The sequence below is a fragment of the Camelus dromedarius genome, chromosome 15 (genome assembly GCF_036321535.1).
Source record: "Camelus dromedarius isolate mCamDro1 chromosome 15, mCamDro1.pat, whole genome shotgun sequence".
In the NCBI taxonomy this organism is placed as follows: Eukaryota; Metazoa; Chordata; class Mammalia; order Artiodactyla; family Camelidae; genus Camelus; species Camelus dromedarius.
Genome location: NC_087450.1, coordinates 63662612 through 63685151, shown reverse-complemented (window position 1 = coordinate 63685151; position 22540 = coordinate 63662612). Strand labels below are relative to the sequence as shown.

The following is a 22540-nucleotide window of genomic DNA, read 5'->3' as shown; positions in this document are numbered from 1 at the left end:
GGGCTCATGCTGGCAGAGCTGGGGAGGGACGTGGCTAAGACAGGCAGGCGTGGGTGTGCCAGACGCCTCACCCAGCTGCCTCGTCAGGCCAACCCTCCACCTCCCGGGGGACGAGTCTAGGAGTCAGGAGTTTAGTGTGTTGGGAAACTTCATCCACCTGGAAACAAAGCAGGGAGCCTGGCCTGAGCGAAGGCAGGTGCTCCCAGGACGGGACGGCTCACGGGCCGCTCGGTGCCACGCCCTGCTGCTAGCTTTCTCTTCAGTGAGCCGGGAATTCGGTGAAGTTCCTCTTCACTGTGAGTATTAGGAACAATTTCCATAGGAGATGTTTAATGTTCACAAAATGATTCATTAAAACCCGATGAGCCAAGGAGGCATGTTTTTCCAGGAAGGGAGGCCACCCTGGAGGCCACAGAAGCCAAGCCCACTGGGTCACTGAGCAGCCCACTTGCACAGGTGCCTGCCCTCCTGAGTAACACATGCCTTCAAGTTTTGTATTTTTGCACTTAAAAAAAAAAATCGGAAGGATCTTTAAAGCAATTGGCCTTTTTTGTCAAAATACTCAAGTTTAATTCAAACAGAGGTTATTTTTCTCTCCCAAATCAGGGCTACACGTAACAGGAAGCAGATCACATCAGCTCCAGTGATTGGCAGCTGCTCTAAGGCTCGTGACGAGCAAGGCTGGGTCCACGGGACTCCGCTGCTTTACTTCTCGGTGGAGCCTGCATAGTGTGACCCATGTGTAGCTAATACATCTGGCCTCAGACATGACTCAGAAGAAGGGTCTCAGCCTTTGGAAGGTCCCTTTCAAGAAGTGACCAGAAGTAAGAGAACACAGCCTTGGGGTTGTTTCACATTTACTGCAGTGATGAGCTGGGTAGGTGACTTGATCCTGGCATGCACGTTCCGCCTAGGCCACATGGGGCCACGTCCTCTGTAGGACTGCGAGTGTCATGCTGAGCGAGCTGGATAGGCCACCGAGTGAGGCCACCAGACCAGGGGGTTCTCAGAAGGCAAAGTCTGGGGCATTTGGGTTGTCACAGACAGGGAGGGGGCACTACTGGCCCCAGGCAGACTTAGTCCACAGGTGCCGCTCAGCCCCATGCAGCCAGGACAACAGCCAACACAGAGCTGCCATGTTCCCATGGATGGTTACAGGGTGGGAGCGAGGCCAGGATGGACGCTGGCCCAGGAACTTTCCATGACGGTGGGGAGTTCAGGATAGAGCTTATTGTCACTTCTGTCACACAGGCTCAGTTACCAAGCCCAGTGAGCAGGGCTGCCGGCTCTCGCCGCGGCCCTCCGGGAGACCCGAGGACATGCTTGGAGCCTCCAAAGGTGCAAAGTAGAAGTGTGCACGTCTGGAGAATGATGGTCACACAGCCCATCTATAGGCCCGGGGCAGGCTGGAGAGCTGGCCTGCAGGGGGCCGGTGTCCTGCGCAGGGGGCTTTTCCTCTTGGGCCTCAGGCCCGTGGCTTGTGACTTCTCTCCACAAGGGTAATGGACCAGGGTGTAAGGACATCCCTGGTAAGAGTTTTAACTCTTTCACAGCTGCTTTTTTTTTTTTTTAAACACAGAAATGGAAAGTAAGATTTATTTTTTAAATAGACTTTAAATTTTCTCTTTTATTTTCTTCTTCAAAGTCCTTCATATTTTGAGAAAGGACTAAAATAAATTAATATTAATATTAACCTAGCACTTATTGTTTGTACAACTTGCCCTACCCCTTCAAATACAGAAATAAAACCCAACCAACCGCCCAGCCACGGGAGGGAACATTATCTTTGGTGAATGGAAGTACGGGGTGTTAAGTCTGAGCCTCTGCCTCCAGAGCCCACTAGGGTTTTGTTTCTTATTACTAAACATTTTCCCTCTTTGCTTTTAAAGAGACATTTCTAATGTTTGAGGCACCTGGGCTGCAGGTGCAGACTCCAGAGAAGTCTGAGGAAAGGAACTCCAGTTCCCAGGCCTTTGCAGGGGGTTCACAGCCTCTGTGCACCGTGGCCAACGTCCCTGTTCCCTCGGGAGAGAGGGCACCTCCCAGCAAGCTCAGCCTGGCGACCCCTCAAGCTCAGTGTCTAACTGTGCGTGGCACGTGTTAACTGAAGCGCTTCTCACGGTGCGGTGGGTCGCCCACAAACCAAGGAGGGGTTCCCAGATCCTGTCACATCCTGCCAGATTAAGCAGGAAGTTTGTGATTAGGAGATGGCTGTGAATCATTTCAGAACAGAGGTTATTTACTTACCAGCTCTCTCACGACAGCTGGGAAGTTCAGGGTAGAGCTTATTTTCACTTCTGCTACCTGCAAAAAGGAAACAGACAAGTATAAGGGGGCAGCGCTCAGAACCCTTATTAGTGTATGGTATACAAGATACTCCAGAATGCCAAATCTTGTCCTTGCTGAGCAAGTATTTTAAATTACTGTAACTGTAATGATAGAAATATCATTAATTTGTCATCTTTAAATCAAGAGGAGTACCTTAATAAACACAGGAAATAGATCAAGCATAATGCAGAGGGTGAACGTCTGGTGTCTGTGTGACCAGATGCGTATAAACGGCAGTTCAGGGCCTTGCAGTTACATGTTTATGAAAAAACATGCACATCTTTTTCCAGAAGTGATTATAAAATACCCAAATAAAAACCCTCCAATCCCCGAGCCAGTGATTTTCAAGCATCCTTGCTTGCTTAACACCTAAGATAATTTTTAAACAGCAAGTATTCACTTGTGTATTTTTAATTGATACCTAAAATTGTTGAATATAAGCTTAAGGGTATAATGTTCAGCATATTTCACTATCAATTACTTAATCATATCTCCCCTTTTTTGAATAAAAGGATCTCAATGTGATAGTGATTCGAACTCACCATCATTCATTAAAGAAAATCAGTGAGATTTTTTTAATAGTCAGAGATTACATGCTGTTCATTTTTAACCTTCAAATCATATATTCATTCTATTTGTCACAAATATTTTTACTAATGTATTAATGTATTTTTATATAAGTTTCTACAACAAAAATTTGTACATAAATTTATTTAAAAATTTTAAGTAACACAATCCTCTATTAAATAATTTCTTAGATTGAGTTTCATGTTGGTATATATTGATCAAAATGTGAACTATATTACGAATTTGTTAATTTACTAAACATGAAAGTAAAATTTTATTTGAAATGCATCTCAATATATGGGCAAGACTTTTAACAATTGACATACAAGATGACTATTTCTTGTTTCTGGAATGACATAGTTCAACATCAAATTGTATTTCAGTGTTCCTTTTTAAAGATATAGGTGCTAAGAAAGCTGTTTTTTATAAAAACTAGAGAGGGCAAGAAAGAGATATTTTATAGCAATGTGACAGAGTTCTTCTATATCCCTTCCAAGACAGAGGTAAAAAATCATACAGTGATCTATCATCTAAAAGCAACAATAATAAAATATTACTTATAAAGTAATAAACTTACTATTATAACTTTTTATTTTGGTGATAAATAGCTATGTGATTTTTAAAATAATTAATATATAATGATAATATTAATTACTACTCACTGTAAATTCAGATAACAATGTCATTAGGTTCCCCCTTCAACTTTGCTAAAAGCAAAAAAAATAGAAATCACCTAATCTACCAAACTATTTACTGCTCATCAGCCTTATTGACTGCACCAATATCAACATCCACATTTCAAACTGGATCATTATCCTCACATTGTGCGGACAACTCAGTGCAAATGGTTAAGATGATTTGCCGGTGCTTTTGTTCAAGTGTGAATAAAGCTCCCATGAAAGGCCAGCAGACAGAGGACAGCCTCATGTCATGGGTCAGCTTTAAGGATGAACACTTGTGGGAACTGGAGATCTGGAAATCGTATCTCCCGAATTACCTGTGCCCACGTGCCCTGCACAGTCTCTGTGTGGCCCCTGAGGAGGGATGTGCTCCAACTTGAAGGCCACTGGCCTAAGAAGTTTACTTGTATAAAAATACAGAATTAAGCAATGGCAAGGTGGGAAAGAGGGCATAATCATCCCAAGAGAATCTATTTCAAAAAACTGACTAGAAATAAGAGATTTCAGGTAGGTGACAATACATAAGACAAAATATATGCAAATTAAGGCTTTCTCAGCTATGAAAATAAGCACTCTACAATGCAAGTGGGACAGTACATTCCACTCACCACAGAAAACCAAAATTATAAAGTACTTATGCATTTAACAAGAAAAGCACAGAACCTACAAAATGTCAGGAAAGACATAAAATAATAACAAACGGAAAGCATAAAGTGGGAAGATTATCATACAAATGCCAAATTTATTAGTGTATGCATTTATTATTGTATGCATTTATTATTGTAATTAATATCCATAGATCATAGAATTCATAGAAGTACATAATATTATTTTAACTAGAATTGCATATTGGGGGTGGAGGGGTATGTTGCTAAAGTGGTCTTAAGGTAAAAAGAGTAAGCGTACAGTAATTGCAAGAATAAAGTACTGCAAGAAAATGTAGGACACCATGAGTGCAATCTCCTGAGGAGGTGGGAAGACCTTAACCATGACTGGAAATACAAAACTTAAATAAAAATTAGAATTTAAAAAACCCATATGATTATCTCAACAGATGCAGAAAAAGCTTTTGATAAAGTTCAACATCCACTTATGATAAAAGCTCTCCAGAAAGTGGGCATGGAGAGAACATGCCTCACATAGCAAAGGCGGTATGTGACAAACCACAGACAACATCGTGCTCAGCCGTGAAGAGCTGGAAGCACTTCCTCCCAGGTCAGGAACGAGACAAGAATGACCGCTCTCACCACTTTTCTTCGACATAGTTTTGCAAGTCCTAGCCACAGCAATCAGAGAAGAAAAATGAAAGGAATCCAAATTGTAAAGGAAGAAGTAAAACTGTCACTGTTTGCAGATGACATGATACTATACACAGAAGACCCTAAAGGCGCCACCAGAAAACTACCAGAGCTCATCAATGAATCTGATAAAATTGTAGGACACAAAAATTAATATACAGAAATCTGTTGCATTTCTATACACTAACAATGAAATATCAGAAAGAGTAACTAAGAAAAGAGTCAATTTACCATTGCATCAAAAAGAAAAAAATACCTAGGAATCAACCTACCCAAGGAGGAAAAAAACCTCTACTCCGAAAACTGTGACACTGATGAAATTGAAGACAACACAGACAGATGGAAAGATATGTCGTGCTCTTGGATCGGAAGAATCCATACTGTTAAAATGGCCATACATACTACCCAAGGCAATCTACAGATTCAGTGGAATGTCTATCAAATAACCAATGCCATTTTTCACAGAACTGGAACAATAAATGTTGAAATGTGTATGGAAACACAAAAGACTTCAACTAGCCAAAACAACCTTGAGAAAGAACAGAATCTGGAGGAATCACAGTCTCTGACTTCAAACTATACTACAAAGCTACAGTCATCAAAACAGTATGGGACTTGCACAAAAACAGACACATAGCTCAATGGAACAGGATAGAAAGCCCAGAAATGAACCCACACACTTACGGCCAATTAACGTATGATAAAGGAGCCACCATATTACAACTTAAAGCAAAAAGAAGGTGAGGGATCTAAAGCTGGAGAATTTCATGCCAGCAAAGGACAGCTAGATAACTTTAGAAAGAGATTCGGCTTTTAAAATGTCAAGATAACATGAGAAGCAGCTTCTGCCATCCAAGAGGCAGCAGATGGGTTTCCAGATGCCATTAAGAAAATCACTGAGGAGGAAGGATATGTGTCTGAACAAGGTTTTAATGCAGATGAATGTACCCTATTCTGGGGGGAGGGGGAATAAAAAATGACATTTGTTAGTAAAGATGAGAATAAAGCACCCTGCTTTAAGGCAGGGAGGGACAGACTTACTACTCTTCTGTGCAAATGCAGTCAGGCGCATGATCAGGACTGCTCTTGACTGTGAGGCTTTAACCCCGAACCTAGGAGGGAAAGATAAACACCAGCTGCCAGTCTTTTCATTCTGTAACAAGCAGGCCTGGACAACACATTCTCTGGATTGGTTCCATTGACACTTTGTCTCTAAAGTCAGGAAATATCTTGCTTGTAATAAGGGACTGCCTTTTAAAATTAGACAATGCCCCCAGCCACCCAGAACCCCATGAGTTCATGAGTTCAAGTGGTGTATGTGGCCCCAAACACAGTCTCTCATTCAGCCTCCAGATCAGGGGTCAAAAGGACCTTTTAGGCTCATTACACATGGTGATCTATGGAAAGGACTGTCAACACTGTGGAAGAGAACCCCAAAAAGAGAGCATCATTACAGTCTGGAAGGATTACACTATCGAAGATGCCATATTCTTCTAGAAAAAGTCATGAAAGCCATCAAGCCTGAAGCAATTAATTCCTGCTGGAGAAAACCATTCTAGATGCTGTGCACGACTTCACAGGATTTACTACAGAGCCAGTCAAGGAAATCATGAAAGACTGTGGATGTGGCAGGAAAGACAGGGTGTGTGTGTGTGTGAAGGGTTTCAAGATATGGATGTTGGAGAATTTCAAGAGCTAAGAGACCCCACACCAGAGGAATCAACAGAGGATGATTTGATGGAGACGGCACTCCTGAATCAGCGCCAGATGGTGAGGAAGGCGCGGAAGAAGCGGTGCCAGGAAACAGAACCAACACCAGACAACCTGGCAGAGGGCTGAGTATTTCCGACTGCTTCTTTATAACATGGACCCTCGTACGATATGGCACAGAAACTCAAGCAAACGGTGGAAGAATTGTTGGCACTGCACAGAAACAGTCTTAGAGAAATAAAAAAGCACAACGGCAGACAGAAATTATGATGTGTTTCCGTAAAGTTACACTGAGTGTACCTGTCTCTCCTGCCCCCTCCCACCTCCCCACCTCCCCACCTCTCACCCCCAAGTCAGCAGGATCCCCCTCCACCTCCTCCTCCTCCTCAGCCTACTAAACGTGAAGATGAGAGGGTGAAGACCTTCATTAGGATCCAGTTCCACTTAAAGAACAGTAAATAATTACCATGTCGTGCAGTTAATAAACTTACCTGTTGTGTACGTGTGTCATCCTGTGAAAAATCTGATAACTGTATGAGACGGCTCTGTGTCACCATCACCCTCACCTAGAGCATCACGTGTGAGACTCATGTTGAAGTGGAGAGCCCATCCTCACACAGACACAAGGGGAGTCATAGCTAATACAAAGTTATGTGTTCGTTTTCTCACTGTTTTATAACTTTGCTTTCAAAGAATTGCATTGCTGTACAGTATGCCCCCTACTCTCCCTCTCTGATAATCAGAGAGACTCTGTAACAGTCTATCATCACAGGTAAGTCGTTTTTTTTTTTAATGTAACAGTGTTTCCAACACTTTGTTAAGAATATGACTGTAAAACTATGCCCCTTAAAAATTTTATAACAACTCATTCATCAGGGTACAGGCTGGGCTAGGCACCATGAGGCAATCAATATTGCTGCTTTCTTATCTATCACTATACCTGCACATATGAATTTCTTTTTCACATTATATGTTCACTTTTGAAGTCTGGTGTTAGTACCTGTAACATTTACAGTGCTTTGTACCCTCTAAGACAACATCGGTGTAGATGACGCACCGTGTAGATAGATGCCGTCGACGTTCGGTAATGACACATACAGCACAGCACTGTAAATGCATTCTTTTCTTCCTTATGGTTTTCTTAATAATATTTTCTTTTTTCTAGCTTTCTAGTAAGAATACAGTATGTAACACAGGTAACATACAAAATATGTGCTGATTGACTGTGTTATCGGTAAGGCTTCTGGCTAGCAGTGGGCTGTCAGTAAAGTTTTAAGGGAGTCAAAAGTTATCTGTGGAACTTTGACTGCATGGGGGGTTGGTGCCATTACCCACAGACTGTTTAAGGGCCCACTGTCCCTCCTTCCAGAGCTTGCAGTTGGTTTACCTCAGGTGGCATCTCTTCTCCTAGGCGGAAGGTTCTTTAGGTGGGCTGTAAGTGAGATTCTGCACTGTGCTGTCGGCAGCCACAGCCAGTGCCACTTGTGCAAACGTCACTCATCACATGAAGTGGCACCCACTTTGATGCGTTACTACTTACTGGTAACCGCTCTGCGTGAAAAGCAGAATTCTAAGAGTGACTGTCATAAAACTGGGTAATGGAGAGAGGGGTAAGGCCAAAACCCTGGCGTTTCTAAATTTAGCCCATTTTAAAACTCCCTCATGAAACCCTGAGCTCCCAAGAACATATGGTAAAATTAATATTCAGAAATATAACTCTAAGGATATACAAGGAAAATAGGCTTACTTTGTTTCTGTTTCAAATCTGGAGGATAACTGTGTTTGGAAGAAATGACAAACAAATGAAAGAAAAACTTCAAAAGTAAATCTGTCAATTGGAAAAAGCATCTTCTGAATGAGAATAGAGGTTTTTACAAAGTACAGGAATGAGAATTTGCTTTGTGTGTTTAGAAGAGGCTGAACATTTTTCTCTCTTTAATACTCATTTGTTCTTTCATTTGACTCTAAAGCTATCACTTTACAGTTATTAATAAATGTAGCTTGATTTTAAATAATATTTCATGATTGATTAATTATTAATTTGAATTTCAACAGAAGTATTTACTTTGTGAGGCATAGTTTGGCTGGACTGGTGCAGACAGCTGCTGTGGTCTTGGCAATGGTTTTGGAGGCAGTTCTTTAGCCTGAGAAGAACAACAACAAAAAGTGCATGACTTTAAAACCCTGTTTTTACTTAGGAGCATATAAGGCTTTTTGTCCTAATGAGCGTACGTGGCGAGTTCTATCCTCTGCACTTTCTAACAAAGCTTATGAGCTGCTTGGGCCGCGTTCGGTTGAACTGCCGGCAGGGGTGCCTGTCTGTACTGGGAGCTTCCTCATCCCGGCACCTCTGACCCCCAGGGAGGTGGGGCATCAATGGGGAAAGGCAGCAGTGACTCCAACTCTGTCGTTTTCATTCTGTGCTGTGGAGCCCAGCCCCTCCGGCAGGGGTGTGAACCAGGTGAGCTCTGCAAGCCCCAGATGTCAGCAGCTATTGGTAGCGTTATTAACTAATGTTATAAAGCGCTAACCTTGCAGAAATGCAGTCACGGAAAACCACGTTCCTCCTTGAAACTTGTACAGCTGACTGTCAAGGCTGTTCGATACTTTCACAAGAACTTTATGTAAATGAAATTGCAAGGGAAGTTAGTAGGTTATTAGGAACCTGGTGTCAAGGACAAAATGCTCCATCCACATAAAGGGATTGCTTTTCTGTGACTACTGAGAAGAAACAGAACTGAGCCTTACAGAAGCCCTCCTCTGCTCCCAGGCTGCTTTCCTGGCGTTGGCCCGTTGTCCTTCAGTCTCATACTTTTCAGTAAAGGAATCAAGAATTTCATAAAGATCTTCTGCTTGAGCAGGCCGTGGTATATCTCCAAATAAAATGTCATTAGCACGAATATCTTGACAGTAGAATCTAATAAGAAACATCGTATTAAGAACATTTCTTTTACAGACATCAATCTTTTCTAGTGTTAAACGTAGGACACACATCTGTGTGTGATTTACTCATACATAGTACTTTGTATATGCTACTTTTCAAACCCTAACTACAAGCCATAACCCATGTTAAGCCCCTAAATTCACCCTCCACGCGCAACTCTAGAGACAGCCACCATAAATGGTCTGGCAGGCACATCCATCCTCCAATAATACAAAAGCACATCATATATGCATGCCCTTACACATAAAAACATATATATAACACATATATAAACATATATAATAAACATGTATAAGTATGTATAGAAACACAGGTGAACATATGCCCACAAGCACATATACTTTTATATGTTTTCACTTTTTTAAGTTTCTTATAAAAATGGTGTCAACATATATGGCTTTGAAATTTCCTTAAAATGCTTACTTGTATCAGGACTATCTAAGGAGCTGCCTTGCATGTCTGGAAGACCTGCAGGGGGCTAAGAGGTACGTCTGTCTTAGATCACCCAGGGTTCAGGTGAACGTTGTGGGAAAGTCTTCCGAAGGCCTAGAATCGCGAATCTCTAAAAGCATTCCTAACTTGAATGTCTCGAATTAGTAAAACCAGAAGTGAGAACATTTCTCCTGACTTTGCAAGACGCAGAGTTCTGCAAACCCTACTCTCCCATCCCCGCATCTGCTGGTGGCTGAGGTTTGCACCGAATGTCATCGGCGTGCCCTGGACTCCAGACTCCAGGTGAACGGGCTTGGGCGCTCTGGACGCAGCTCTGTCTGTTGCAGGCAGCAGACGCCTGTCCACCGCCAGCGGTCTGGCACTCTCAGGGTCGTGGTTAGTGGGCTTCCTGCCAGGTTTCAGAAGTTGTCCTGTCAGTCAGCTTTTAAGCTTTTTCTGGGCAATCAGACATATTTTAGTGGAAATTTAGAAGAGCAGTTTGGGGAAAAATTAGCCAGATGCCAGTTTACAATGGAAGTTCCTCCTCGCCAGCTAGGATATTTTCAAGAAAATTTTTTTAACAAAATTTGTTTCTATCTTACCAAGGAAAGACAGAGGCCAAGTGTAATAGTAGGAACCCTCCCATAATGAGGAACACTGCTCTTTTACATCACGCAGATGGCTTCTTTCCTTAAACCTCAGGAACCAAACTCTGCTACCTGCTGTCGACTGAAATAAACGCACAACCTAAAAGTTGACAGTTATGTTTTATTCGGTGGACAATTCTGAGGACTCAGCCCGGGATGACAGCCTCTCAGATGGCTCTGAGGGGCTGCTCTGAAGAGGCAGAGGAGAAGCTAGGATATATAGAAGCTTTACAACAAAGACCAGGTAGTTGGAACAATAAAAGATTACTTGTTAACTAAAGAAAACCAGGCATCTCAAGTTAAAGAATTTAGTGCTTTTCTATGTATGGGAGGGAGCAAATATTTGGGCTCATTGAATTAATCCCTTTGACAAGCACCTAGCCATGTAGGGCCAGTATCCTGTCCCTTCTTATTCTGAGTCCCCTCAGAGGGCACCACTGTGAGTGGCTGCAGAGGATGGGCTGCAGGCTTGTCTTCCCTGGGGGGTGGCGGCAGCAGCTGATGACTTGATGGCTTCAGCATTCTTTGTTTACTGATATGGCTTGCAGTATTTTTCATTCACACTGCAAATTTTCTTTCTGTAGCTTCCTCACCTCTCAGCCTTCACAGAATTGAAGAGCGTGAGGGTCTGGGTCTGGATCAGGCTTTTTAAAGAGTATGTTACAGTTGATTTGATCTTGATTCAGACCACTCAAACTTTCTCCGCATCAGCAGTAAGGCTGTTTCTCTTTCTTAGCACCTGTGCGCTCACTGGAGCAGCGCATGTAACTTCCTTCAGGAACGTTCCCTTTGCTTTTGCAGCGTGGCTCTCTGTCTGATGCAAGAGGCCCAGCTTTCAGCTCGGCTCAGCTTTTCGGTGTGTCGTCCTCACTGAGCTCAGTTTTTCTAGCTTTTGATTTAAAGTGAGAGACACGACTCTTCCTTTCACTTGAAGGCTTAGAGGCCACTGTAGGGTCATTAATTTCAACGTTGTGTCTCAGGGGACAGGGAGGCCCCCGGAGAGGGAATGAGAGTGGGGCACGGGGGGCGGGGGTGGAGGACAGCTGGTCAGGCGAGCAGCCAGGATTCACAGCATTTAAGTTCTCCATCTTTTGTGGGCGCAGTTCCTGTAGCCCAAAACAATCATAATAGTAACATCAATGGCCACTGATCACAGATCATCACAGCGTGTGTAATAATGAAAAAGTTGAAGTAGTGCAAGAATTACCACAATGTGACACAGAGACACGAAGTGAGCAAAAGTGGTTGGAAAACTGTTGCTGACAGATGTGCTGTGCACAGTGGCCCCAGTGCTGCCTGTAAACAAGGCCGTGTCTGTGAAGCCAGCAGAAGGATGTCTGCCTAGGCAGGGTCCTCCATGCACCCTTCAGAATGACACGAGTCCACCAAGTACCATCTGCTCACCACACACTCTTCCAATCGATGAGCATTCTCTGCCTTGCACTTACTTTCGATTAGTTTCTTTCCTCTCAATCAAGCAGCTACCTTCTAAAGATATGCCAGCAAAGAGGCCTCGAGATTTGCAGTAAGTAAAGACAGCAGCTGAGCTTCTTAGCGAGACATTTCCTTCTAAATTCCTGCAAAACAGAAGGTCATGCATCACAGAATGGTGAGCACCTGCACTGAGAGCTGACTGCCCAGACCGCGCTTCTGACCCAAAAGAAAGACCTTGCTCTGTGCTGACTCCAGTGCTTCCATGTATTTTGCTTCCTGCTGGTCTAAGCTAGGCATGTTCAAAGCAGTCCTGGCAAGGACATGGTACGTACAATGTGCAGAGGCGTGTGGCGCTGCAGAGAACACGTGCACAGCTGGTGTTTTCCAGCCTTGTCTTCCCTCCCCAAACAGGGAGACGCGTCTCAAGAATCATGGGCTGTGTTTCTCTCTACAGCTAGTGTTTGCATGGAACTTAAGAACATTTTTAGATGATTTCACTGTGTAACTTCTGTAAATAGTCTCAGTTTAAAATATTTAATTGCTCAATTAACCCAAGACTAGTTCTTCATTAACAGAGAAGTAAGATGCACTGTAAGTATTGTAAACACCACTTGAGTAAAACACTTCCATTCCAATTTTTCACAATCTAGTTTGAGAAATAGCTTTCTCTCCTGATGAATGCTGCCCTTTCTCAGTTGTTTAAAATTGACTCAGCTCCTTCAAAGCTTGAAGGTAAATTTTATGTTCAATTCCAATAGATACAACAGCTTGCATTTCTGAAATATTTAGTTTCTGTTTTGCATGTGCTAGTTTCAAATCTTCTCATTTGATCACACTGGCTGTGTTTTGTAAATTTCTTATTTGGAAGCTACCTCAAACAAACTAAATTATAAATTTGCTTCATTTTAATTCACGTTTTCTCTTAATGCAAAACAATACTGTGAAGCCTTTACTGCCCAACACTGTGCAGAAAGCATTTCATGCACTCACCGTCCCAAGGGCCCAACCGCCACAGTAAAATTCCCTCCGAGTGTCAGGTTGCCGCCCTTTGCAAAGGCTTCTACTGCTCGGTCGTAGTTCAGAATTATCACTAAGTCTGACACCTGAAATGTAAAGTCCCACTTATTTTAATGTAATTATGTCCAAATATCATATAAAACGTATGTCAGTTAAACTCAAATATACTCTATGTAACGTAGCAAGACAATGCAGACAGAGAAAGGATATGAAAGAGGAGTCACGCTTTGCTGTCAGCTGAGGGTTAAGGGGCTGCGTCCACAGGTACTTAGACAAACGCGTCTGCTGGTCACCACCCACTGCGCACAGGCGTTGGGTTTATGGGCACCTGCACTGTCTTCTCACTGGCCTGTAATGGCGTGGTGACCACGGTTTATGAGGTTGGCAGACCATCCCAGACACAACTGGAACAGGTCAGGCACAGCCACATGGGAAAGAGCAAAGGCGCCTCCTCACAGTAAACACTTCAGGAAAGAGACACTGAAGGATACAGAACGAGGATCAAGGTCATAAGGTCAAAGGCCAGTGGGGATACAGCTCCTAGGACGGTTCCATACAGATGTCCCTGGCGATATCTGTGCAAGTCCATGCGTCTACCACTGGGAAAATGTACACATTGTAGGTCACAGACATTCAAATATCAGGGAGATTAGTCACCGTTAGTTATGACTATCACCATGGCTTAATTCTTTAAGTAAAAGCAAAACCAGAATGAGGGAGGGCTCCTGGGGAAGGCGTGTTCTCCAAACTCCCCGGGGCCGTGGCAGAACCACGGTGAGGATGGAGCAGTGTCACCACCCACCAGACAAGAGGCACCCACCAGCCAGGTCCTTGGGTGACAGAGGCCCGAGTTTCCACCCCAGGTCCTCTTCTCAACACAGCCTTTATGGGGCACGTTGGCTCTCTGGCTTCTCCATATTTAAAGTCCACATAACAGGACCTGCCCCACTGAACTACTTCTGCTTCTCGCACATGGTGTGACCTTGGGCAAATGAGAGAGCAGCTCAAAGCCTCGGCCTCCTTCTCTGCAAAGTGGGTATAATAATAGCAACCACATGTATCAGCGTATACATATTCATATACACATGTGTGTATACGCGTGTATACATATGTACACAGATACAAGCACGTCTGAAGGCTGAGCTGAAATCACTGTAAGGCCTGGCATGTTCAGCACATTTCTTTAAGTCGGCAGAGGCCAAACACATTGGATTATTTACATTGTTCTTTAAATTTTTCTAAGTGTTTTAAAATCGATGTTTTCGTCTAACAGAAGAAGCTGATTATTACCAAATGCGATTGTCCTTGGAGGGCCCAGTGGGATTCCTGATACAGTTTAATCTGAGTCACTTTATGGAAAAACACACTCCAGTTCCAGCTAATTGACCCATGAAAATACTTCTCCATGACTCATGTCAATTGTTGTTTTCATTTCACACATGGACGATTTTTAAGGATCATGGTGCTTAATGATATAGAATTATTTAGCATTTCTTAAGCAAAGTTAAGCAATTTTGCCAATGACTGTATAACCAAATCTTAAATACTTCTAAAAATAACAGATATGAGTAAAGCGTAAAGGCTGGCACGTCCGCACTCGGAAGTATAAATCTCCAGCCGTGACCCTGCAGGCCCTCTGGCTGCCATGGCCCCTTCTGCTCGGTGCATCTCAGTAAAGTAAGCAAACAATCAATCCTTTGCTCTTCTGTCCAATCTCAATTCAGTTCTCCTGAAATAAGAGTAAGATGGTCCTGTGCTCTTTGGTGACACAACTATAGACAAAGAACCAGGTCAAAAGGCCCCCGGAGGGTTTGAAGAGGAGCAGCAGTGCTGACGGCTCTAGGCTTGTCTCCCCAGCGTGCAGTAGAAAGCAGAACCGATTTCCTGGGAGAAGATGGGGGCAGCGGAGCAGGTGGACAGGATGTGACAGACATTTGAGAATCTGATGGAGGCTTCTTAAGAAGTTTGCATTGCGATACAACTAACAATAAATAAGACGTGAGTTTTACAATTAAATTCAATTCTTAAGCTAAGAATTTACAAAACACAACTACTCTGCAGGAAAAGCTGGGGAGACATGCTCTCAGGAGCTGCTGGCCTCCTCCTGACGCCCTGTTCTGGCACAGCGCTGCCCTGTCTCCCTCCAGCATGTTGACCCCTTCAAGCCCACGCGCTGAGCCCTGTGCCGTCACCCTGCGCTGAGCTGACAGCTCACAAGTCCACAGCCGGGCCTCCTGGAGAGAAAGCCCGCGCCTCCTGCCTTCGGTTCTCATGGGACCTGCCCCACCCCTCGCCTCCGCGGAAGCTGAGAGGGTCTTCTTTCCTGTCCTCGCAAGCCATTCTGCCCGGAGTCAGCCCCTCCCTAGAAAGCCCCGTCGTGCGGTGCTGACCGTCACACCCCGGCACGCGGCATCCCCAGTCGCAACCTCTGCCCAACCCTGAGGGCCCCCCTCCACCCCGCACACCAACCTCAGGGGCTTAGAAACTGAACTCTAGTCTCTAACAGTAGCCCCTCAGTGTGAGCCTAGATGCCGTCCTCATCATGAAGGTAAGAGAGTTTATGCGAATTCCTCCGGGAAGAGCTGGGTCACTTTCCTCAAGCCACAGTCTTGGGTGAAAGTAAGGTGGGCCAGACTTGACGGCCCAGTGTGGGCTCTGGCTTGGGACGTCCAGCGAACCACTGGGCAGTCCAGGGCATCAGGGTTTTCAGGGCTTTGGGCTCTGCTATAACTGCCCTGAAAGGAAACATTAACAATGTTTAAACCAAGTCTTAGGTTACCTTTCCCTCCTCCATGGACTTGTACGTGTTTTGTTTGTTGTTGTTTTTGCTTTTGGTGTGTGTGTGAGTTACACAACCTTGGGAATTCTCAGCAGTTCTCATAACTGGACCAGTGCCATAGTCTATCTCTAACCAATGTCTGAGCTGATGAAGGCCAACAGGTCTTGTCAAAAAAGGATACAGCCCCTAACTTGACACCTTTGGAACCGAACCTGTTCTAGGTTCCAAAGCAGAGCCTGAATCTAGAGTCCTGGTGATCAGACCCACATCTCACATGTCCTGAAGATGTGCCCATCTGTGGGAGCAGCGTGGTGGGTGGAAGCTCACTGGGTATCCAGACACAGGAGAGGGTTTGGCCCCACCACTGTGGGCACTGCTGGCTCCCCAGCCTCTGTGTGACGGTGGTGAGAGCGGCCGTCCCCAGATGCCACTCCCTTGCCTCTGTTTTGGACCTGCCTTCTCCTCCTGTCATCACACCAGGGCGAGTTTGGACCTCGTTTGGACCCTTCAGCTTCTCTGTCCTGCACCCCTTGTAGTATTTCTCCTGAGGACATTTGCTCAGGAAATCACGTGCACCCAGACCCCTGTCTCAGGCTCCGTCTCTAGGGAGCCCAGTTAGAGACAACCACACACCACCTGTGTGATCCTTGGCAAGACACTGCCTGCACCCTCCTCCCTCATACAGGCCCTAAAATCCATAGTGTGTTACACAGATGGAAGTTACAGCTAGGACCAGCCGGTGCACTAGAAGTGAGGAGATGCGGGGTGTGCTCTCCATGAAGCACCTGCGGAACCAAGAATACGTACCTCAGCTTCTCAGAGCCTTCTTGGCACCTGCGCAGGGAGGCCCAAACAAGACGCCCTATAAGGGATACAGCACCCAGTGCTGCCAATGACCCCCTGGCTGGGTGTGGGACCAGGGCCTCCTGTGAGTGACCAGCCTGTCACCTTGGCTGCCTGGTACTGGAGCAGCCTGTGACTCAGCAGCTAATCCACAGAACAAGGGTGCAGAGAACCACCCTCCACGGCCGTGGTGTGGAACTGATGCTCTAAGAATATATGTCCAAGTTTTATGAAAACATTGGCTATTATTGCTCATTGTTCCATTCTAAAACAGGGTGGCGGACAGTTACATTATTTGACAAACGTTGAATAGTCTGCACCACTGATGCCAGTGCTTTCTGCGTGCACGGCGACCTTGCGTGGTCATGGAGCCATTCACATCGTCTCCCAGATACAGAGGCAGATTATCCTGCGTGTCTACCTGGCCGGTCTGTGGATGTAGGGATGGAGGACACATGGGCTAGGTAAGGGCCAGATGAGAAAACCCACAGGCTGGTGCTGCTGTCCAGCCCTCCGTCCAGTTTGGAGCAAGCGTCTGGAGGAAGAGGAAGGCCCGCAAGGAGCCTGATCTGCTGGCTGCTGCAGATGGCTTCCCTCCTTAGAGGAGGACGCCGTGTCTCTGCTGCCCTGCGGCTCTGGGGCTGCCGCACCTGTCGGAGCCCGAGCGGGTGGACAAGACCACCGATGGTGGATGCTCCGGCCACGTGGCCTGCAGACTCCCCGCCTCCCCACGCAGCCTGACACAGCAGGCAGAGCCCTGGGCACACTCACAGGGCCCCAGCACACACACTGGAAGGGACCGACCGCAGCACACATGGCACCAGAGGACGTGTCTGTGGGTCTCAGGGGGCCAGTCAGGCCATGTTCAAGAGGCACAAGCAGGGTGTCCAGCCCCGAGGACAGTCCTCTAATCTCCACTTGAAATGGGTATTTTTAAAAGTCATCTTCTATGCGAGGTGTTTAAATGGAACTCCAGAGTTATGAGGGTAAGTTAGCATTCAAAGTTCCCACATATGGCAAATATAAATATGCATTGCGAAGATAAAGATCTTAACAGTAAAAATTATAATAGCTTATGTCACTCTGAGTATTTTTTATGTGTAAACTCATTCAGTTAATAAGCCCAGAGGGAAGGCTACTTCATCTCCCCTTGGAGGTGAAGAAGCTAAGGGCAGAGGGGACAGGCGAGCTGGCTGACACCACAGCCAGGAGGTGTGCAGGTCAGAGCCAAGCCCAGCGGCCCACTCATGAGTTCTGCTCTCACTGCACTGCCTTTGGAAAATAATAAAAAATACCATCTTATAAAAAAGTTGATTTAAAATCTTTCTATTACATTTACTGGAGGATAGGACTACCATTTACCTGCACTTGTTTTTCCAGGCTATTAATGTGCATTATGGCCAAAACTCCACAATTTGCAAAGAACCAGCATGGAGACTCGTTTTAAGTCTTCAATATATTAAACTTACTGCAGTGATTACTACTTAGTCTCTTGTCATTTTTAAACAAACGCTATTTGAGACGGAGCCCCAACGCGTGCCCCTAGCCTTGTGCATGGAGTCGGAGGCTGTGACTCAGGACCACTGGCAGGGACATACATCTGTGTGCAGTGCGAGGGGCTGTGAACAGGGACACACAACAGCTGCTGAAAAAGCGCTTTCCACAAGAGTGCGATGTTTCTGAAGGCTCTGACTTGGCTGAACATACAAGAAAAAGGCAGCCATGATTGCAAAACTAAAATGCGTTCCTCTGTTTAGAAGACAGATTTTTGCAGCAGCAAGTCAAGTTCCAATAAAGATGGAAAACAGTATCAGAAATACTTCCAGCTAATAAGTCCAAGGACATGTAAAGCTACGACCACAGGGCAAATTCATTAAAGGAAAGCTTAGGAAGAAAGTGACTGAAATTTGAGAAGAAAGTTTTTTGAGAACATTGGATTGATTTACCGATCACTAAGCAACAAAGCAGTGGATGAGCGACAGCGACCCTGCAGCAGATCTTACGGGGGGACCTCCAGGAACACGCTCTGTGAACACGCTCTCCAGTCCGTGCGCTAGAACAACGATCGTTAGGAGCAAAGCCATCAAGTGAAGCAATTCGAAGGTGATCTTTACTGGCAGACTTTGAAGCAGTTTGAACATGGCTGTAACTAAGTGGCTTTGCCGCCAGTGATGCCACGCACCAGTACGCTCTGCACTTGGAAGCCATGACCTGCCAGTTAGTGTGTCGGATCTGAGGTATCTGCTCTCTGTAGGTGCTGAAGGTGGAGACGGTGAGATGCATGAAAGAAACTGTGCTCTCAGGGAGCGAAAGGAGAACGTGGTACACATTACACAGCTTTAGGCAGAGATTCAAGGAAACAAAAGGGAACAGTTTCCACAGGCAGTGAAACAAGAACGGTCGGAAACCTCTCCACTGTCCTGAATCAGTTGTTTCGGAGAACACAGCAACGGGATGTGCACGCATCACCACTCACCTCTATTCCCAGCTCAAATCCGCCACCCAAACCAGCTATGCCAATGGCCGAAGGCGCAGACCATTCTAGTAAAAACAAACAAACAAACATTAGTCTAACATTAAAACTCCTTGGCACATAAATACGGGGAGGAAAAATGCTAAAATGTGAATGAATAGTGTTTCTTTTTAAAATAATGAGACTTTGGCATTTTTGCCTGTTTTTAAGTGCTCTTTAATAAGCATGTATAATTTTTTAAGTTAAAAATAGTTGAAAGGTATTAGATATTCACATGAGCCTCAAAGATTCATAAATCCATGTATTCTAACCTTTCCCTATACATATGCATAATACCAAACTATTGAATTCTCACCAATTAAACATACATAGCATTTGATAAATTCAACTATAAATATTTATAATGTTTTACAAAATAACTGAGCTAGAATTCTAGGCTTTAGTTAAAACTTAATCATTGTTACGAGAACAAAAAAATTCAAAAGAGTTTATTATAATCACTTCTTAGGGGAATACGACACTAAACTGTTTCTGTTGTAAATCACCAAGGTCAAAAACTGTTTTGACATCTTTTGTGTCTAGTAGGAGCACAAGAAATAGGTTATAAACTCAAGATTATTAAAATTCTTAACAGGACACATTTCCTTACATTTGGAAACTAAGTAAAATAATTCCATTTGCGTGATACGGTACATTTCAGGATTATTGTTGCTTATTTTCCTGATGTAGAAACAGTTATGTTAAACACGTCTAGGAAAGGATAATTGGGGGCGAGATGGTCCAGATAAAGCACTTTGTGAAACTGCGCCTCAGCTGCTGAGCCTAGTTTTCCTGCTCGCGTGCGTTCTGGATGCCAGGATCGTGCTGGAATGTGTCCAGAACTGATCTACCCGGGCCTAGAGAAGTTTGGATCACAGAAATCAATGTATCATAATCCCAAGGTTGTTCTCCATTTCCTACGCTAGGGACTGTCCCTGCTTAAGGACCGCCCACCTGGCCAGGGCCCAGGGATCTGCTGAGCCGCGCTGTGTGGCTCTTAGATTACCTTCTGCAGAGTGAGCAGCTGCCACTTGGGAAGACGGCAGAGAGAAATTCAGGTATTTAACCCAGAAGGAAGGTCCCCCTGAGGTTCTGAGAGGAGCCTGCCCTTTTCCAGATGGTCACCTGCCCACCACGCGGACCTGCAGGGGGAGGGTTCTCATGGACTTGGAGCCCAGCTGGCAGTGGACTCGGTGTGAGTGCGCCTCCACTTCTCTGCCTGTGCTGCTGGGAAGTCTGCCCGTGAAAATGTGGGCAATGCTTGAGAAGAGAATTTGGCTGGTTTTGTTTCACAGCCGAGCATGGAGCTATGAAATCTGAACCACAACGTCACAGGAGACTCATTTACCGGGAGACACCATGCAGGAGACAGTGGCTCCCACCAACGCATGTCCAGGGCCTGTACCAGATCTGTCTATGGCCCGTGAGTGTTCCATGCTCTCTCCAAATAAAATTAAGTTATCTACACCGAAAATTGCTATAACAGAAAAATGTGTTCAACTATATAACTGAACAGCAAATGTTAAATTCATATAAAAAGCATTTTAGTTGGCTATGACCCACTCATGTACGTTTTAACATTATTATAAATGTTTGTTCTTGGGATTAAAGGCAAACATATTTTGATGTCTGAAACATCAAGTATTAGATTTCACCACAGAAAGTAAGACCAAATTATATTGATCTTGACATGATTCTGCCCTGGGGATATTCTTTAAAATGGTTCAGTTTTTGTGATCTCCCACAGAAACAATGGGGGGAAAGCGTACAGACGGCCCCTATTTCCTTATCAACTTCCATAAAACAAAAGACACAGTCGCACCATGAAGGTGAGGGGTGAGAATTTGCATTTAACAACAGAAACGCAATGTTGTCACTGCTTAGCACCCGCCCCGTGGAAGGATGACAAACTGCGCAAGGAGGGAGAAGACGCCTCCACCCCGAGTCCCGCCGACGCGGCGGGGGCGGGGCTCCCTGGCCGGCGGACACCCCGCTGCGCCCCGGGGGGCAGCTGTGAGGCTGCCGGTTCCGGGGCCCTGGAAAGCCTGCCGCATTCCCTGTGAAGTGTGTGCACGGTGCAGACAGAACAAACACGAGGGTGAAGGGCCCCTGCTCCTCCGGGTGAGGAGACCCCGACTTACTTCCATCGGGAAGACGCGCCAGCACAATCCCACTACCTCCTCTAGCGGTCACAAGAAATCCGGCTTTTATCACCGACAGAACCGCAAGGCCCTTTGCTTTAGCGATCACGTGAGCTGCAAAAGATGAAGACGCCAGGCAGGTGAGCACGCTGGACAGGCGGAAGCTAAACAGGCCAGTGCCCAGAGGTTTCCGTGGTGGGACCGGTTCTCCCAAGTATCGGCAGCATGAGTGAGTGCGAGTGACACCTGCTACCCACAGATGGGACGGGCGGCCTGGAACCGCGCCTCCCACTGCTCCTTCCCGGGCTGTTACTTCTGCAGCGCTAAACAAACGCGGCCAGTTCGCAGGAACCCTGCAACAGCCACAAAAACCGGAACTTGGATGAGACTTTACTGACACCTAGTAGCAAGACAAACAATTCGGAGATTTCAATTAACTTAGAACATAATTCATAATTAAAAAAAACCCAAAGTTACTATTTTGAAAGAAATTAAAACCCATACACTATCAAGGAGAAACTTAAAAGGTGACCAACAGGCCACTAGTGGCTTAAAGCCACATAGTTAAGTTCACCTTCTAACAATATGAAAATCTGGATATAAAACCAGGAAAATTAAGTGATTTAGCCACTTTAAAAAGTTTCTTAACTTTCTAAAGTGATCTCTCACAGTACTCAGGTAACACACAACAACTAATACACCGAAAATAAAATTCAAAGTATTGGTTTATTCACATTTTGGGGAAGTTCATTGTATAAAAAGAAGGTTGCTAATGTCTGCACCCACTAAACACAGTGCCTCACTGTTCTGTGGATTTGCTCACACAATACCACATCTTTCAAATAACAAAGGAAGCCTAAACATTGGGAAGTATTCTTGGACCCCAATATCACTTTTAAGGTAGTTTAATTTATCATCATTTTAGTCAAATATTCTGTCAAGGAAGTCAAACCAGACACTGGACTCAAATACACAAAAAAAGGCTTCATAGGTGTCCCTAGGAAAACACTAAATTTCTAATATATTATGTACACAATTTCAAAATTTAAATTAATAATGGCTCTCAGAGATGACTTGTCTGGGAGCATGGAGAAGTTCATACACATTCCCCCGGGGCTGCGGGTGCTGAAGCAGGGCCTGGCCATGACTGAGACCCTCTGCCCTGTTTTACAGGAGCCTAATTAGTATACCGCACTCCTGCTGCATGC

The 22540-nt window shown here is 45.0% G+C and overlaps 1 protein-coding gene across 4 annotated transcripts in view; it reads right to left on the bottom strand.

The window, feature by feature from the left end:
- SH3YL1 (SH3 and SYLF domain containing 1) overlaps positions 1–22540 on the bottom strand; it is a 45880-nt gene that overhangs the window by 3082 nt on the left and 20258 nt on the right. For 3 of the 4 annotated variants that reach the window (XM_031466486.2, XM_031466487.2, XM_031466482.2), the window contains 7 exons: positions 21333–21446; positions 19156–19220; positions 13031–13143; positions 12055–12183; positions 9332–9500; positions 8649–8727; positions 2248–2304 (listed from right to left, as the gene is read on the bottom strand). In XM_031466486.2, coding sequence (XP_031322346.1) covers positions 2248–2304; positions 8649–8727; positions 9332–9500; positions 12055–12183; positions 13031–13143; positions 19156–19220; positions 21333–21446 — 726 coding nt within the window. The remainder of the gene's footprint in view (positions 1–2247; positions 2305–8648; positions 8728–9331; positions 9501–12054; positions 12184–13030; positions 13144–19155; positions 19221–21332; positions 21447–22540) is intronic. The other variant, XM_064494776.1, reaches the window with a different exon arrangement.